The 19,496-nt window shown below is 39.9% G+C and overlaps 1 protein-coding gene across 1 annotated transcript; it reads left to right on the forward strand.

The window, feature by feature from the left end:
- The first annotated feature begins 11,040 nt into the window (after positions 1-11,040).
- arr3b (arrestin 3b, retinal (X-arrestin)) lies at positions 11,041-17,164 on the forward strand. The gene is made up of 15 exons (XM_015948937.3): positions 11,041-11,462; positions 11,734-11,762; positions 12,673-12,703; positions 12,783-12,843; positions 12,926-12,970; positions 13,044-13,237; positions 13,333-13,392; positions 13,603-13,679; positions 13,772-13,904; positions 13,993-14,077; positions 14,167-14,239; positions 16,519-16,656; positions 16,815-16,892; positions 16,986-17,009; positions 17,110-17,164. Exons 2-15 carry the CDS (start codon positions 11,755-11,757, stop codon positions 17,162-17,164), a joined length of 1,062 nt encoding a protein of 353 aa, XP_015804423.3. The 5' UTR covers positions 11,041-11,462; positions 11,734-11,754.
- Positions 17,165-19,496: the final 2,332 nt, after the last annotated feature.

The following is a 19,496-nucleotide window of genomic DNA, read 5'->3' on the forward strand; positions in this document are numbered from 1 at the left end:
CCACCTCTCAGCAAAAACTCCAGTCCAGCGTTCTGATCTTTTTTCCAGTTTTCTTATCCTAAGCTCTGAGTTACTGCACCCAGGTGTGTGTGAGTGTGTGTTGATCCATCAAACATCACAGCTGTGTTGGGGAGAGAGTAGAAGGAAAAACTGCAGAGTCTGAATGAAGCAGCCACTCCTGAGGCTATGACGCTGACTCTAGCTTAACCACAAACACAAGCCCTCCTTTTGTCCCAAAACAAAGACCTACATGCAAACAGGAAAAGGAGAATCAAGAATGGCAAAACAAACACATCAAGCAGCACATGCAGCGCCCACACAGAGACACAAACGTACCAGATGGAAGTCAGTCAGCACTAAAACCAGACAGACATGCAACTGAAACCAGACTAATTCAAATGATTTCCCAGCTCTGCTGCCTTATAAGGGAAAGGGAACACCCTCCAGTGAGTTCAGCTGATGACTGCAGATGGTATTTTTTTGTTGCTTTTGCTTTTTCCAAGTCAGGTCTCCATTTGGGGAATGACTAAATGGGTGGAGGCTAATTCCAGGGGTCCACCTCTCACACTGGATTTTTGTGTCCTGTCAGGAGTGTCTCCTCTGCCCGTCCCGCGGTCTCCAGAGCTTCCTCACATTGCTGTCAGAGCAGAGGGTGTGAGCAAAGAAAAAGCCACAGGACAACCCAGTTAAAGCAGACAGAGGAAGTGACTCGGCATTCCAGATGGAGGACAGATCCTGAAGAATTCGAGAGGGGCTCCAGTGCGTGAAACAGCCAGCTACTTCCCCCTTCCTGCTGCTCTTCTCCCGTTTGTTTTCTTCTTCCTGTTTTCAGGCTTCTCCCTGGCTTTTTCCTCAAGTTACAAAACAAAGAGATTGCATCCCACTCACTGGTCCAGTCACACGTGTCTAATCCTCAGCCTCTTCTTGCTTTGAAACATCTTTATCTGCAAATAACACGATCTTTGTTGAGATCTGCCTTCTCTTTTTCTCCAATTCAGCCTTCTTTCCTCACTTTCCTCCTCCTCTTGCTCATTCTTTCCCTCTCAGCAAAACACTCTCCATATGGTTATGATCATCCCCAACATTCTTATTTTTGCCTTCCTAGCACATCACTCATTAGTCACCCCTCCTACGTCCCTCCCACTCCATTAGCAGGAGCATAAAACCATGTAGGAAGTCTCTCAGTCCCTCATTTACTGCTCTGCCTCGTGCTGCTCAGTAGGAATTTACAGACCGTCGACCACAGACGCCGCCAAAACAAACAGACACAACTCCGTCTCAGTCAGATGATGCATCTTCTTATTAATTAAATAAATTTTTCCTCATTAAAGGTGCATTATATAGAAATGAAGTAAAAATGGCATTGTGTGGTAAAGTTTGGTTACTGCAACCAATTTAAACAACTCTGGAGCTTTATGCCAGCCATCGTCCAATCAAAATTGTCTGTGCTGCAGTATTAGCTCGCAGGAGACACGACAACCTCACACTCACTGATAGTAAACTGTTGTTACGTCCCTCCTTCCTTTGTTTCGAAGGGAGAAAAACTGACAATCCCCACAGCTGGATATGAACCATGTTTCAGTGTAACCTTCCTTCCAAAATGACATTACTCTTTTAGGATTTTATTACTGTAAAATTCTCACCATATTCTTGCAGACTGCACCTTTAATGTACACACAGCACCCCAAATTGACAGAAAAAAACAGACTTTTAGAAACTTCTACAGATTTATCAAAAAAAAGTATTCAGACCCTTTGCTGTGACATATATTTAACTCCGGTGCTTTGAATTTCTTCTGATCATCCTTAAGATGGTCCTACACGATCAATGGAGTCCAGCTGTGTTTGATTATACCGATTGGACTTGATTAGGAAAGCCACACACCTGTCTATATAAGACCTTGCAGCTCACAATGTACATCAGAGCAAATGAAAATCATGAGGTCAAAGGAACTGCCTGAACAGCTCAGAGACAGAATTGTGGCGAGGCACAGATCTGGCCATGGTTACAAAAACATCTCTGCTGCACTTAAGGTTCCTAAGAGCACAGTAGGCTCCATAATCCTTACATTGAAGATGTTTGGGATGACCAGAACCCTTCCTAGAGTAGGCTGTCTGGCCAAACTGAGCTACTGGGGGAGAAGGGCCTTGGTGAGAAAGGTAAAGAAGATAATGCTGTCATGGCTGATTGTTCTTCTTTTGTAATATTGCTGTGTTGAATTTGGCTGTTTTTAATATCCCAACTACGTTATTTCTGAGTTCTGCTTTCTTTCCACCATCTGTGATCTGTTGACATGCTAGTTCTGTTGCTACTATGAATTCATCATATGGTATTTCTTTTGGTGTTACTGCAAAGTTTAAACCTTTCTTTAATGTGCGCTCTTCTGCTTCTGTTAGTTTGTATTGTGAAATGTTACATACCCATGAGTTTGGTGTGGAGTTGTCTTGTATTTCCTCCCTCTTTTTCTTGTTTATGAGTTTGTTTAACTTCTTTATGTGTCTTTCTTTTACTTTTGTGAACTCTTTTTCCTGTTTTTCCATCATGTGTCCTTTAATTAGTTACATTTGTTTATCGAGTTTGTAATTCCTTGTTAGGTCCAGGTGTCTTCTTTCCAGTTCGTCTTCTGCTCGCTTCTGTTTGGTTATGACGTTTCTTATCCTCTCCTTGAGCAGTGCTCTCTGTGTTCTTTCTATTACATTTTGTGCTGTCTTGTCTTTATTGTTATTGTTTTTGACTGCTTTATAATTTCGATCAGACACAGAGAGAGGTGAAAGAGAAAGGAAGAAGCAAGGGGGGGGGGGGGGGTCCATAAAAATGAACACTCAATGATGAACAAGAGTCTGCTTCTAGACCTGCAGAAAGAGAAAAATGAACCAAAAAAAGGAAGGGGGCACAGAACAACACACAACAATACAACCAGAGCAAACTATCACTGCGTCAACCTGATGAGGAAATATAAAATCAGCATTGTTTTACTGAACAATCACACGATAATAAATCACTGTGCATTTAGTGCCAACCATATCCTTAAGACATGTGTTGAAAATGCCCAAGTCCATACTTATGAGAGCACCATGTGAGCACCTGTGTGTGTACATGCGCTTGTATATGTAAGGTTTCTCTATAGGAACGTCCAATAGAGAGTGTGAGAGACCACAGATCTGCCCCCCAAAGATGTGTAGGAGATGGAGGGAGCTCCAAGTCCCAGAGATCCATGAGCTGCCCCAGAGCACAGGGACCCCAGGGAGACTGTAACCAGAAAAGCCCCAGCCCCCTCTCGAGAGGTGCAGAGGATTGCCCCGGGGGATCACAACCAGCAGCCACCGGGATCGATCAGGCAAACTCCAAAAATCTTAAACCCCCTGACCTGGGAGCCGCAAACACTCAGGCTCCGCGAACACTCAGGCTTCACTACTTACTCCTAACCAATCAAAACCACAGACTCGGGCATGCCACGTCACCAGCCCCTCCCCTCTCAAGCTAAAACAGAGTGTGAAGCAGCCACAGAAAGATGTCTAGGGCTGCCACGATTAGTCGACTCGTCACAACGACGCCAACATATACAATAGACCTCATTTTATAAACATTTTTTAAATCTTGCCTGCTGCGGCATGTTCGGAGTTTGCTTTCTGCCTTTCTGGTCATCTGCCGCTTTAGCGCAGTGGTGGCTATCCAGTTCAGCTTCACCAACAGAGAAAGTGACGAGTTGCAACATAGCTGAAAAGTTCGGGAGCATTATACAAATTCAAAGGAAAGGCCCGTAGAGTGCAAACTCTGCAAAGCGAAACTCTCCTTTCACAGGAGTACATCGGCGATGCACGAGTATCTTAAGAGGAAGAACAAAGTGTCGCCTTTGTAAGTTTACCTCTTGTTAGCTGCTAACATCAACAGAGAGTTACTTGTTTTTATAGGTGTAGTGACACCAGTAGTGGTGGTGATTTTATTGCCTTTAGAACATGTTTGTATGTCACGTAAATTTGCTCTAATTACAAACGCTAATGATTTATTTCATCCCTCATCATTACAGTGTTAATGAAAGTGCTCCTCTTGAATGGACGAGTTTGTTGCGTGCACACCTCAGCAAGCTAACATCCTGACTGAGGCCATTGTGAGCACGTTGGTCACAAGACTCCTGTCAATGGTCAGTACCAAGGTTTTAAAGCAGTTCAACCCAGGATACCATGACAACCACAGACATATGACAACTACTATCTACCAGGCTGATCCCATTTCACCACCATGATGGAAAAGAAGAATTAAACAACTTTTAAGGTGTGTGTGGGTAGGTGTCTATGTGCGTGTGTGCATCTTTGTCTCAGTTTCTCTCTGGACACAAATAAAATAAACATTAGAATATAAGCATTTTATGATAAAATAAAAAGATTGCTGACTGAACAATCAAGAAACTAATATTTTCTTAAAGCATAAAACATTTTATTTGTGTTAAATGTTAGTCTACTTTATTAGATATAACAGAATAATTAATTTGTTAAATAAACTAACTTTAATATATTTTATCTTTGCTGTAAAGCAGACCCTCAGAGCTGTCGATGATCCCCTGACTGCTGACGTGTGGACCAGCCGTGCTGCAGAGGCGTACCTTGGTGTGTCCTGCCATTTCCTGAGTTAAGATTGGAAGATGAAGCGCTTCAAGCATGCCACCATGCCTCTTGTGAACACAAGTCATTTTTGTGCACAATTTATTTTTGGTTTTAGGTGCCTACCTCCATTTGACTATAGCATTTGCATTAACAGGTTACAAAGTTATTCAAAAGTTGTTTGATAAGCTATCATCTTGTCTTTATTATTAGATGGCACATAGCTGATCACACTTCAGAATAGAAGCTGATGGGTATCTTAGAGCATCCTGGTGCAATAAGCTAAACTTTTATGAATGACACGATTAGTCGACTAATCAACAAAGCTGGTGATTAGTTGACTATTAAAATAGTCGTTTGTGGCAGCCCTAAAGATGTTGCAGCGAGAAGAGGTGGAAAAAAAAATCAAAATACCAAACATAAAATGGTCAGGGCTCCACGTAAAATATTTTCTACAATTTAGAAAATATTTTTCAATAATTCACGATATCAATCAATATAAAAAAATTATCAATATACTTTTTTTCTATATCATCCAGCCCTACTGTCCACCAACGTTCACCATCCAACCTGACAGAACTGGAGAGGATCTGCAAGGAGGAAAGGCAGATGTCCCCCAAATTTCTGAAATTCTGTGTTTTTCTGTCAATGTGGGGTGCTGTGTGTATCAATAAATTAATGATTAATGATGTTGTCTCACTGCACCTAGGATCAACTGAATAGTGTTTGTTGTTAGCCTCAAGGGCAACCTGCTGGCTTGATTATCACCTGTAAGTCACTTTGGACAAAAGCATTTGCTAAATAAACAAAAATAAAATGAATTTAAATGGTTTTAGCAAATGGCTGAAATATAAAAAAGAGTGAAAATTTGACAGGGGTCTGAATACTTTCCATACCCACTGTATGTAAATAAAATGCAAGTGCAAATGGGAGAGCCACAATCTGGACATGACTGTGTTAGGGGACATATTTAAACCCCAGTGACTTCCTTTTCTCTTAAGATGTACACTTGTTATTTAACCACCTGAAAAAATAATTGTTATTTCCATTATTATTTTTTTGTATTTCGTGACATCCGCGTTCCTGAGAAGGCTGTGTGAACAAAACCTGGCTGACGCTATCTAGACCGGACCAGGTCAGGCCAGGTGTGAAAATGCCAAAAATGACCATCTACACTCATAGTGAAGGGACTAAACGGTAGTAAGGAAAAAGATCATGCCTGCAAACTGAAACTGATCCGGATCTGTGTCCTTTTCACACATCAGTCATTGCCCACTGGAGCTTTGTTCATTACGATGGCATACTAGGGCCGCCATGCAGTGAAAAAATAAACTCTAGGAAGAAGTGTTGAGATGAAAATCTAAATATCAAGAGAATTTTAAAATGTTATTTCCAGAAAAAGCCAAATATATACCCCACTTTACTCCTTAATCTGATTTAATTTGTTTTGATCTATCTTTTTGCACTGTGGGTTTGGGTGTTTTAACTGAGGAAACTCAAAAACAATCTGGTATTTTAGTAAATACAGGGTTTAATTTCCTGGCTTATTCTGTACCAGCATCCACATTAAAACGCAAAGAGCTTCCTTTAACCCTTCACAATAAGAGTCTAAAACTTAAAAATGTGCCTCAAAGCAACCAAATCCTACTTGTGTTATTTCCGTCCTGTAAACCGTGAATTATTTTTATAAGTTTCAGACATTTAGAGGTGCATATAGACGATACTATAAGCAGCCGAGAGACAGCACATGGTGTTTAACAAAATGTCTTGTTGGTTGCAATAACGATCTAAACAAAACTAAGGAGTCCAGTTAGGCTCACTTCCCAAAAGCATAGATTTGCCTTTTTTTTCTCAACATTCTGATTTCATTCTGGTAATGATATTTAATCTCAACACTTCGTCCTTGATTTTTTATTTTATTTGCCTAATGATGGCCCTGATGCACCATGGTAGTTTATTGTATGTTCAGGAGTTGCACAAGAAAAACTGTCTTTATAGATTCAGGTTTTGCCAGAGAGTCCTGAGCAAGGTAAACAATGAATAACAAACAAGCTATGTGTCACGTTCAGATTAGGAGGAGTAGGACCCAATATGCAGAGCACCAGATGACATGAGGCAGGAGTAATTGAAAAGATGGTAGAATCATTTATTTGGAAGTCTTTCTCCAAAAAAAGGCGGACAGGAAGTCAAGCAAGGTATCCAGAAAACAGGAACAAGTTCAGGAGTCACAAAAACATGCAGGAGTCTCAGATTTTACACGGGGGAACAAAACACGCTGACAACAACAATGGACCGACAAGACAAGGTTTTTATAAACAGAGAGGAGCAATTAGGGAAATAGGCAGCAGGTGTGTGGAGTGAGGGCTGGAGGGAAAGCAGGTGAATACAATTATCTAAATGGGGAACAGAACCAGAGGAGGGCAGATAAACCTAAACCTAAAACTATAAAACACAAAACTAAACCTAAAGACTGAGGGCAAAAAATCAACAACTAATAACTAGACGGATAAGGAGGACTAAAGAAAGATAGATTAGGAATGGGGAATGATTAGAAAGACACCTGAGGGAAGTCTACAGAGGGCTGGGGATAATAGTGGGACACAAGAAGAAAACCTGGAGTGGGAACTGGAGGGGCTGGGGAACAAAGGGACACAGAACATGACACTATGATTACAGACTTCTTATGGTCTGTCATTTCAAATAATGATAGAACATTTTAGACTCACCTGACTTTAAGTGGAGATAAAATTACAGATGTCTTAAGGCCATGAAGGAGCTGCAGAATACAAATGATGTAACAGGTAACATGCTGAAACCTGTCCAACAGTCAGCCAGAGTTCCTACACTTAAAGCTGTTATGGCAAATCCACAGAACAAGCTAGGTTTTGAATGCAACCACGGTCACGGAACACTCACCCCTCTCCTCGGGACGTTTACTTGAGACGCTTCGGCCAGAACCAGAAACCAGAGATGTCGGAGGAAACGAGATAGTGCTAAGCACCGATCACTGTTTTCTAGGTCCAAACGCCTTTTGTTGTCCTCGACTTTAAATGGTGTTTTTCTTTTTGGGACTCTGGTAGTTTGTCCTAAATGGTAGCAGCTGGCTGTTTCTCCTTATCTGACACCAGTGGTGTTCTGTGGCTAAATATGTGAGTGCACAATAAATGGAGGACCATGGGAAGAGTGGAAATGGTTCTTCCATGGTTCTGCTGGACCAACAACCGGTTGGGCCAATAGTTGCTTTTTGGTTCTAAAGGTGCGAGAGAACCATTATTTTTTTTTCATTTTCTTTTTAATCTCCACAATATAATCATAATTATGCTTTGTTAGAACATTGTGAAGAAGCATGTAATAATGTTTTAAGCTAATTTTTCCCCCAAATATGCCATTGCAGCTTTAAATTCAGCCAATGCACCGAGAAATCTTCACGTATACTCTGAAGTGTAAACCTTAACTGAGCTGTAAAAGAGTTCCTGTAAATAGCAAACCCTACATCACCATCTTAATTTAGGTTGTATATTTAAGAAGAGGTAATACAGTGGTGCCCTAATGCACCAGGAGAAGTCAGGAGTCCCTTCAGGAGACCATACGTGCCGTTTATATAAAGTACCTGCCTGAAATGGAAACAGCTTAACTGTAAGGAGCTTATGTGTGTCTATGTGGTCCTACACAGCTAAAGCTGCAACAAAAGTGATAACAGTTTATCACAAAGAGACATCATATCCTCCCTGGATCTTTTTATGAGTTACCGGATATAAACAACACAATAAAACTCATGTAATGTTTATTCGTAACCTTTGGACCTGACTATTCAACAGTAAACTGAGCCGGATTTGAACTGTAGAGCCTTACAAAAGCCCATGTGCAAACAATATTTGATATTAACCCCTCAAAAAGTCTTAATGCATTGTTTTATGAGGTAATTTATGTAGGATGCCCAAAAGAAATTCCAGCATTTAACAGACATGAAAATTAACAGCTCCCAGTTAGATAAAAGTCCATGATCATATTATGCAACATCAACTTGCGCGCGCGCACACACACACACACACACACACACACACACACACACACACACACACACACACACACACACACCTTCCTCCTGTAGCTGCTTGTATAAGCTTTTTTGCTTGTTAACAATACCTTCTTGTATAACGAACCAGCCAACAATCTGTTTCCTACATTTGCTTTATTTAGTCTGTTTTATACACATAAATATTGCCTAAAGTTTTCAGGTAGTTGTTTTTTCCCTTTTGTCGCGGGTTTTAGGTTTACCTTTAAAGTGTGTTTGTACACATCAGAGTGGCTGTGCTCATGTTCATTCTCAAAAGTGAGACCCCCGTGGTATTATTGACATAAATCTCATTCCTAACAAATGGATTGATGATGAAAAGTTTAGAACATAAGATTCTTAACAAGTGCTACACTTTTGGAAGTGTGCTGTGTTGTCAAAATTCAATCCAGATGGTGGCTGGAAAGGCATGTTTAAAGGGAAAAAAACCTTTCTTGCTGATACAATTTAAGGTGCAATCTTTGGGATTCACTAAATAGTTTAAATAAATACAAACAGGTCAAGTTGTAAGAGAAGTAGCCAAAAGATTTGCTTGCAAACTTTTTGTTATTCACAGCTGCAGAAACCTCTCCCCACCATAAACCAAGCTGCATTAATATATTGGGCTGGTGTTAATTAATCTGATGACCGTTAAACTGCTGAGATTACACTCCTGATTGCTGATCCGGCAGCATGATTCACACCAAAGCTGTCTGGTCAGGGAAGCTTTAAAGAGATCTCAAACCTCGTCCCTGTGTGACACTTAAAGTGTGAACACAACACACCAATCTGATTCATTATCTCTTACTGCCAGGGTGTCGTAATCCCTTCAACATACCAATCATCCACACTCGTCGTCAGTAATTAATCAATTACTTTTGACTAAGAAAAGAGGATCTACCATCAGTCCTCCCTCCAATAGATTATCTACAGCTGATAAACGTATATAGGTGAACATCATGTCAATTATATCACTTCTTTGCAACTAAATAACACAGTTTACCAAAAACTGGTAAATCAGGGTTTACCAGGGTGTGAATGTGTGTGCGCACAAGTGAATGAGCGATTGTGTTGTAAAGCACCTTGGGGGGTTCTAGGACTCTAGAAGGCACAGTATCTAATACAGGCCATTTACCAAAAAGAATGAAGCAATCCACAGGACAAAAATTATATTTGGGAGGGGACAATTTAGTCAGATATTTAAAGAGCACTGGTCCTAGAATGTTGACATTGGAAAAGCAGACAGTAAAAATGTGGACAACTCAGGTTTTATGAGACAATCAGTGCAGCTCTTCAGATATTCTTACAACCAGGCCACCCTGTTTAAATAATACAGCCTTAAGTATTCCAGACTAGAAAACAAAAACTTTCATTAGAAGAATTAAGTTTGATAGGCTGGATTTAATCTAACTTGTCAATTTTCCATTACCTTGATACCTCTAATAAGATGATTAATTATCACGAGTGGGTGCAAATTTATGGTACTGGCTTGATAGCTTATAATGTCTAAGCTTTGACGTTTCTTGCTAGTTAGCCCTTTTACCTAATCTCTCAGTCTTCTTATTTCCCATTTATTTCCACTGTGCCCATCAAATAAGGGCATATAATACAACTAAATGTTATCTGTCGGATATGTGATTAATCAGCCATCCCAATGACCATTAGCACAAGCAGGTGTGATGGTTTTTGCATCAACAGTCATGTTAGTTTTTAGTCCTTGGTACTTGCACAACATAAAGTCAGAAGGTCACTGAGATTTCTGTAAATCGTCCGTAAATCCAGATTGCTTCAAGCTAGCCATCTGTCGTCGTGGCGCCCATGATTCAAATCCAGCTAATGCCACTCTGCTTCAGTCTAAGCTTTTAGAAAGGAAATCCTTGAAGTTCTTTCAATCTTTTACCTTAATCTGATAATACGTTCAAATCTTTTGAATTCTGTTAAGCTAATAAGATATGTTCAACTTTATTTTAAAGTCTTTTGGAATAGAATCAATATATCATTGTCAGGAGTTTCTGAAAATCTAAAAAGTGTAATTTAGCCATTTCTCCATTATTACTCAGAAATTAGGCTCATTAAAAAAAATAAACAACACCCTGCATATGCATGCATTTGTTTATCATTACGCCGGTGCACTCTCAGCAGGAAGATATAAGCAAACAATGTGCAACATTTAACAGGATTCATATTCTTTGTCCTTGTTTGAGGAGTAAAAATGGAATCCTGGAAACAAGAACTGTTTCCAAGTGGTTAAAAGATTGTGGGTTGTGTCTCTGCCTGTTTGTTTGCTGATGGGCAGATTACTTTTCAGCACAATACTGCCATGACCATTTATGATGCAGGTTTCTGATTGGTACCAAGCCGAGATTTGGGTGTTTTATCACTGCTTGGTCAGCTTCTACCAAGAATATTCTTTGGTTTCTAGGCAGTGCACCTGGTGCAATATCACAGCTTCACTATGCAAACATGCACTGTCAAAAAAGGGCGAACTACATATTTTTAAACACTTAATTTTAAATAAGAAAGTATCCCGTTTTTGATGCTGGCACCAGTTCTAACCCCGTCTCTGAGGTAATGCCATTTATGATGTAAATACATTATTTTCAACCATGTTGTGAACCAAGACAGTAGTTTTATAATGAATTAATCAGATTTATTCCAAATCAGCCACCCTCCTGCCTTGTATAAGCAGGTAGGAGGGCTTAGAGGTTGGAGGGGCTCACTGTATAAAAGCAAATGCGAAGGCAGTGATTGTTACTCGCTCTTCATCAGCACAGATAAGAGAAGACTCACACACGAAGAACAAGAGCACGGTAAGACATCTGTTTCTCTACTCAAGACATCAAGAGCTACACATATTGAAACTTGTTTTTTTAATAATGAATGTTTACAAAAAAAGTAAAACCTATTTGGCTGTGTGAATAAATGCGTTCTCTGATTATTTTATGTAACAAAACAGTAAAATAAGGAGGTTTGTGTGATTTTTGGAGAACAGTCTCACCATCAAGTGGAAACAGTAAAATTAAGTGATCTCATCCTATGTTGACAATGAAACAATTTCTTTTTTTTCTTTTTAATTTGCAGACTGCATCAGTAACTGCTGTCATGTCAAAGTAAGTGATTTCTTCAATGAAAAATAACTAAAATCCAACATTAACAGTTACTTCAGATTGCATGAATTAAAAAATATCCTTTTAATCATCTATTGGAACAATAATACTTTCTCTCTAAATGGGAATCTTTTCTGTTAGCAGCAATCCTGCTATCCAGAATGAATGTGTTTTGACTAAAACCCAATAAATTGTGACTTGATAATTCCGTGTGCTGAAAGGAGCTGCCAATACACAAATTAAAGTTAAAAAAAACATTGCAAAGTGGCTCAAATGTAACATTCCTGTAACACTTTCATTATTTCACATTTTGATTATTTGTGCAGGATGTAGAAAACCCCTTATTAGTGTGGATTATGTGGATTTAATCCCAGATAAGAGATTTACAAGACAAATGACTAGGATTAAACAGGATTACTTGGCAAACACATGAAAGAGGCAAACACAACCCGGGATTATGTTTTGTTTACAGTATGTGTGCAGAGCAGTACAGAACAATTCATTCACATTTTAATAACAAAATATTACCAGTTTGGAGATCAGTTGATTTATCTTGTCACAATTTGTTTCAAACAACAGTTGACTTTTTCCCCAAAGGAAATTTTTGAATTCCCATAATGTTGCATAAATATGAGCTCACGGGCACGCCTACTTTCAAAATCAGTGTTCGAAGTACCAACTTGTCTTTAAACAAGAAGAGCAGAGGTGTGGAGTGGGGATTTGGGGAGCATTGATTGTGTATTTAGAAATCACATCGTCTACAAAACCATAAGTAACGTTTTTGTGACAAAGGAAGAAATTATTGAAATACAAGTAAACAAACATTTGCTTCATTTGGGGAGTTTTCAGAGTTGGTCTATATGCCAAATTAAACTTGTAATACTCAGTATGTCCCGTCTGTGTCTTGTTATAGAGTTTTCAAAAAAACGAGTGGAAATGGAGTCGTAAGTGACCTCTAGTTATTACAACGTGGTGCCATTTTATCTTACAGCCTCTAAGAATAACTCCTTTCATTTCCCTCAGATCGCCCTGTACCTGGGGAGGAGAGACTTTGTGGACCACGTGGATTCTGTTGACTTAGTTGGTGAGTTAACGGTGTCGTTCTTGTAAAATTACACACACGTGGCATTCTGTTTCAGAAGTGACAGATTTTTTTCTCTTTACAGATGGAATAGTTAAAGTGGACCCTTCTGGCCTCAATGGTAGAAAAGGTACATTTACTTTTCTACTTAATAAAAATCCTCAAAGTCAGCCAACATAAACTAATGCTATCATCTTCTGCAGTATTCATCTACCTCGCCTGTGCATTCCGCTATGGCAGCGATGACTTGGATGTTATCAGCCTCTCCTTCAGGAGAGACATCTGGTTAAAGCGCATTCAGATTTATCCACCCACTAATGGAAATCCAACTAAGACTCCAATGCAGGAGTCCCTCCTGAAAAAAGTTGGTGAGCAGGGATGTCCCTTCTCCTTCCAGGTAGCGTAAAACCAAATAAATCCTGCTTTTCTCCAGATTCAGCTGCAATAACCACTGATCATATTTTCAGCTGCTTTTATGTCTACATGTTTCAGATGCCAACAAACCTCCCATGCTCTGTCTCCTGTCAACCTAGACCAAATGATCGTGGAAAGGTACATTTACCGTATAGTCGTAGTAGTAATTCATAATCAAATATATTCAGTTACACAATAGTTCAGTCATATTTACATAAATCATTTGTATGAAAAGTAGAGTAGAGTAGTAAGTAGAAGTATAGACTCGAAAAGCCATACCCATTTTATGATCTATTGTTAAGCTACTAAATGTAGACGATCACCTTGTTTTATTATGTTCTGTTGTAGGCTTGTGGAGTGGATTTTGAGGTTAAAGCATACCTCGCCAACGATGCTGATAATCCAGATGAAGTTATTGACAAAAAGTAGGTCTGGACACAGTCAAACTCTGTTATTTCAATAAAGATAAGGTCAATGCAAAGGCTTTACCTAACATGTTACACATATCTGTTTTCAGGGACACGTGTCGTCTGATGATTCGTAAAATTCAGTATGCACCGGCTAACAAAGCCGGACCGAAGGCTGAATTGTCAAAGCAATTTATGATGAGTGACAAACCTATCCATGTGCAGGCTTGCCTTGAGAAGGAGGTACATTAAACTCTACAAAATCTATAAAACGTTGGTATTCTGAAAAGGTTTTGTGAAATTTTCAAAACACATCGTTCTTATGTTTTAGGTCTACTATCATGGAGACCCGATCACTGTTAATGTAAAAATTAACAATGAAACTACAAAAACTGTGAAGAAAATAAAGATCACTGGTAAGGACCAAAACCACAATGTTAGAAATGAATGAATACAATAATTTACTCCAAATAAAATGAATTTTTATTTTTGTTTTTTGTTTTAGTTGATCAACTAGCCAATGTGGTCCTCTACTCCTCTGACACTTACACTAAGGAGGTTTGCGCTGAGGAGTTTGAGTATGTTTTTCTCTGTATTGAATGAGACTGACTGACTTTTCACTTTTTACATTTTAATTTGATTAGTTATGGCTTTCTAATAAAAATTCAACTTTATATAATACTTTAAAGCTACAACATGTAATAATTTTACAGTGAAATAATCACAAAACAGTCTAATGTCTCAATCCTGCTACAATGATGTTCTGCTGAGCTGTGGTGGTCTCATGGAGGGGGCCATCATCTAGCACACTGCTGCTAATCACTTAAACATTCTCCCTCTCCTGGTAATTCAATTCAATTCAATTCAAGTTTATTTATATAGCGCCAAATCACGACAAGAGTTGTCTCAAGGCACTTCACATAATAAACATTCCAATTCAGGACAGTTCATTCTCCATAATAACTTTTTGCTTTCCTTGACGTTGGATGTGCTACTGCTAGTTTACCCGTTTCACTAAAGATTCACTAGGATAAGTACAATAAAGTTTATCTCTCGCCAAATAGAATATCTAAAATACAATAAAGTTTATTAGAATATTTACTAAGAAATCACAATGTAACCATAGACACATTGCTTGGTGTGTGTGTGTGTGTGTGTGTGTGTGTGTGTGTGTGTGTGTGTGTGTGTGTGTGTGTGTGTGTGTGTGTGTGTGTGTGTGTGTGTGTGTGTGTGTGTGTGTGTGTGTGTGTGTGTGTGCCTGTTCTGTCTTCTCGATCCCCAGTGAGTCATGGAGGATGGCTGCTTATACTGAGCCAGGATCCTCTGGAGGTTTCTTCCTGTTAAAAGGGAGTTTTCCTCTCCACAGTCCCTAAATGCTTACTTAGTATGAAGACTGCTGTAAGGTCACTGACACTAGTCAGTCACTTGATGCAATTTGCTGGGTTCCTTATATAGGAAACATTTTTTTCTGATTGGCTTAATGAACTGACCTGGATTGGAATGTTTATTATGTGAAGTGCCTTGAGATGACTCTTGTCATGATTTGGCGCTATATAAATAAACTTGAAATGAATTGAATTGAAGGAAGTTTACACAGAAACAGAATTCCTTCTCAGCCGGCTTGGTGGTTGTCCGTTTTTCTCCTTTAAAAAAGCTAAAAAGGGACGTAGTCTGTGTTTACAATATGTGAGCCTACAGTGGTGCTGAGTCTGCAAGGAGTTAACACTGCAACGTTAGCATTTGTAATTTGACAACAGCCGGCAAAAGCTGTGTTTTATAAAGAACCTAAGCCGTAAACAGGACTAACCAAGAAGTTATTTCTTGTACAAGTAAGAAGCCACAGCACCTTTCTTTTTACTCTACTGGCTAAAGAAGGCTAGAGGCTAATGCTGAGCTAACAATGCTAACGGTGAATTAGAAGCAATTTTTTTTTCTTTTATTTTCATTTATTGACATTAAAGTAAAAATACAAAACTAAATTGCTGCAAGCCAAAATGAAAAAGGGGACAGAAAGAAGAAAAACTTATGTTGTCTGCCCCTTTTAACTAAAATAACATTAATACAAATGAAACAATCATATGATTCTTAAAGAAATTGAACAATATAGTTCCTGGACTTGTTGGCCAACACAATCTCAACCCATGAATTTGAAAAAAAAAGAGAAAACAATTTACACAGAAAGAAGCATTAAGTTATAGATCTATATACATACATATATACACATATGAATACATACTAGTCTGTTTGTTTGTTTGTTTCATCCCCCCAACCCCCCTCCCCTCACACATTTAAAATAATTAGTTTTAATAATTGGTTCCAAATATATCTCAAGCTACTTTTCCAATTACCAACAACGTCATATTACAGTGAAATGTGTTTATCTACATCTCAACTTACTGTGCATGACTCGTCTTTGTTTGTTATCTAAAATCATCTGGCAACAGCTTTGAGTGTTTTAAATATGGGCTGCAGTACCCAAATTTGACCATAGGATGTCACTCAAATGTTGTGCACCTAACTTCTACAGAAAAAATAAAAAACGTCTGGATTATTTTTTTTATTTGAAGGAACAATGATTAAAAATAATATAAAGTGAAGATAATATTAAAGTAACAATATATTTTCTCCAGCATCCCCATATTTTTAAATGTATTTTAGTTTAGTAGAATTTTCTTTTAGTTTCTTTTAGTTTAAATTACTTGAGTGCATGTTTCAAAAGAATATAAGAACTGAAATTTGATCTACGATGTGATTGACCTGCCATTTAAAGCATTATAATGATCATAATTAAAATAGTAATGTTTAAAATGTGCATTGTTTTTCATGTCTTTTCGTTTATTTATCTTTTGTTACACAGAGAAACTGTAGGTGCATGTTCCACATATGAGAAAAACTTCCAGGTAACCCCTCTGCTGGCTAACAACAAAGAGAAGCGAGGCATTGCAGTCGATGGGAGGCTAAAAGATGAGGACACCAACTTGGCATCCACAACATTGTAAGACAATCTACTTTCTCTCAAACCAAAGAGCTTAAAGTGAGGACAGGACAGGTTTTCATCCACTTAACGAGTGGCACTAATGCAGCAGTACAGCGTCTCATCCACTTACACAAATCCTCAGCTCTGAAAGGTAAACTATTCCTGTCCTCACACAGGAGTCAAGGGGATAAGGAAATGCAGGGAATCATTGTTTCCTACAAAGTGAAGGTTACTGTAGCAGCATCTGGAGGAGGGTGAGATGTTGCTAAACTGAACACATCAATTCAGAACACTTTTGTGTTTTTCTGATGAAGCATAACTTGTCTTGTTGTTATCCCTCACTGAAGCCTGCTGGGTGGCCTAACAGGAAGGTACTATCATCCTTGTCTTAGTTGTTATGATCTAGTTTTACTAAAAGGACACAAACAACATTTCCACGTATTAAAATTTTAACTTTTTTTTTCATCTCAGTGACGTCGTCCTGGAACTTCCCTTGATTCTGATGTGCCCCAAACCAGCAGGTTAGTATCATTTTCTTACACATACTAATTAATAAACTGGGATTATTGTCCTCAGACTAATAAAATGTCAATTAATCTTCTGATCCGGTCATTTTTTATTTTGTTTATTTGCTGCACATCATCTGTGAATAATGAGCAGAAGTGTAAGTATTAAAAATCCCTGTTGGAAGTATTTTCTGGTCATAACTGGTGCTGATTTTCTCTCCTCTGTAATAGTGTATTTTGTGAACTACAACAATTTGCAATGAGTCTCATTAGCTTATGTGAGATCAACTCAAATGGAGTATATTTTTAAATGTTGACTTCTTCAATGGTCATTGTCATTTAAGCATGCCAAAACTCTAAAATTAACCCTTCAATGTTCAAAATGTTTCTATGGAATCAGTGTTCCCTCACCTGGGTTACCAGGGACCCCTCTGGAGCCAGACCTGGAAGGGGGCATGCCGATGAGCATCTGGTGGCCGGGCTTTCACCCATGGAGCCCGAAGAAGACACGTGGGTCCTCCTCACCGTAGGCTCACCACTTGTGGGAGGGGCCAAAGGGGTCAGGTGCAATGTGTGATGGGTGGTAGCCGAAGGCGGGGACCTTTGCGGTCTAATCCTTGGCTACAGAAGATGGCTCTCAGTACATGGAATGCCACCTCTCTGGTGGTGAAGTAGCCTGAGTTGGTGTGCGAGGTTGAGAGGACTCACCTCAACGCATGGCTCTGGCTCCAGAACCAGGTTCCTTGAGAGGGGCTGGATACTCTACCACTCTGGAGTTGCCCCCACTGAAAGGTGTCAAGCAGGGGATAGCCATGCTAGTTGCCCCCCATATTGTTGCCTATATGTTGGGGTTTATCCTGGTGAACGAGAGGGTAGCTTCTCTTTGCCTATGTGTGGGGGAACGGGTCCTGACTGTTGTCTGTGCTTATGCATCAAACTGCAGTTCAGACTACCCACCCTTTTTGGAGACCTTTGAGGGGGTGATGGAGAGTGCTCCTTCCGGTGACTCCCTCATTCTGCTGGGGTACTTTAACGCTCATGTGGGAAATAAAAGTGAGACCTGGAAAGGTGTGATTGAGAGGAACGGCCCCCTGATCTCAATTCAAATGGTGTTTTGTTATCGGACTTCTGTGCTCGTCATGGATTGTCCATAATGAACACCATGTTCAGACATGAAGGTGTCCATATATGCTCTTGACACCAGGATACCTTAGGCCACAGCTCGATGATCAACTTTGTTGTCATTTTATGTGATCTGCGGCCACATGTCTTAGACACTCGGGTGAAGAAAGGGGCGGAGCTGTCAACTGACCACTACCTGGTGGTGAGTTGGCTTCTATGGTGTGGGAGGATGCCGGTGAGACCAGACAGGCCCAAACGTATTGTGAGGGTCTGCTGGGAACATCTGGCAGAGTCTGCCAGAAGTAATTTCAATTCCCACCTCCGACAGAACTTCCAAAAAATTCCAGGAGAGGCGGGGGGCATTGAGTCTGAGTGGGTCATATTCCGTGCTTCTATTGTTTATGTTTATGTTTATGTATTTAGCAGACGCTTTTTTCCAAAGCGACTTACAAGTGATAATCGGCATATTGCCCTTGAGGCTAACAACAACAATAACAACAACAACTTGACATCAGTCATGGAGAGTAGGGAACAAGGAGTGGACAGTAGAGAGGGGGGACGGGTACAGGCAGGGTGCTAGTTAAGAAGATGCTCTCTGACGAGCAGGTCTTCAGGAGTTTCTTGAAAATTGAAAAGGAAGCCCCTGTTCTGGTAGTGCTTGGAAGGTCGTTCCACATTTGTGGAACAATGCATGAGAAAAGTCTGGATTGTCCTGAGCGTGGTGTACGCACTGCTAGCTGACAGTCCTGTGATGACCGGAGCGGCCGGGCCGAGACATAAGCCTTTGCAAGAGGATTCAGGTAGTTGGGAGCCGTACCATCTCAGACTTTAAATGCTAGTGTTAGCAATTAGAATTTGATGCATGCTGCTAGCAGTAGCCAGTGGAGCTCAATGAACAGGGGTGACGTGTGCTCTTTTTGGCTGATTGAAGACCAGATGCGCCACTGCGTTCTGGACCATTTGAAGAGGTCTCACAGTACAGCCTGGAAGACCAGTTAGAAGGGCATTGCAGTAATTGAGGCGGGAGATGACAGTAGATTGCACCAGGAGCTGGGTGGCATGTTGTGTTAGGTACGAGTCCTATTGGGTCTTTTTGGCCTGTGGGACTCCAGAGGCAGCTGATGGGTACTGACAGGCCAAGCAGAATGTGGCTCGGGTGATCACAGAGGCAAAAACCCAGGCGTGGGAGGAGTTAGTTGAGACCATAGAGCAAGACTTTCCTATGGCTTT

Source organism: Nothobranchius furzeri, chromosome 1, assembly GCF_043380555.1.
Source record: "Nothobranchius furzeri strain GRZ-AD chromosome 1, NfurGRZ-RIMD1, whole genome shotgun sequence".
Lineage (NCBI taxonomy): Eukaryota > Metazoa > Chordata > Actinopteri > Cyprinodontiformes > Nothobranchiidae > Nothobranchius > Nothobranchius furzeri.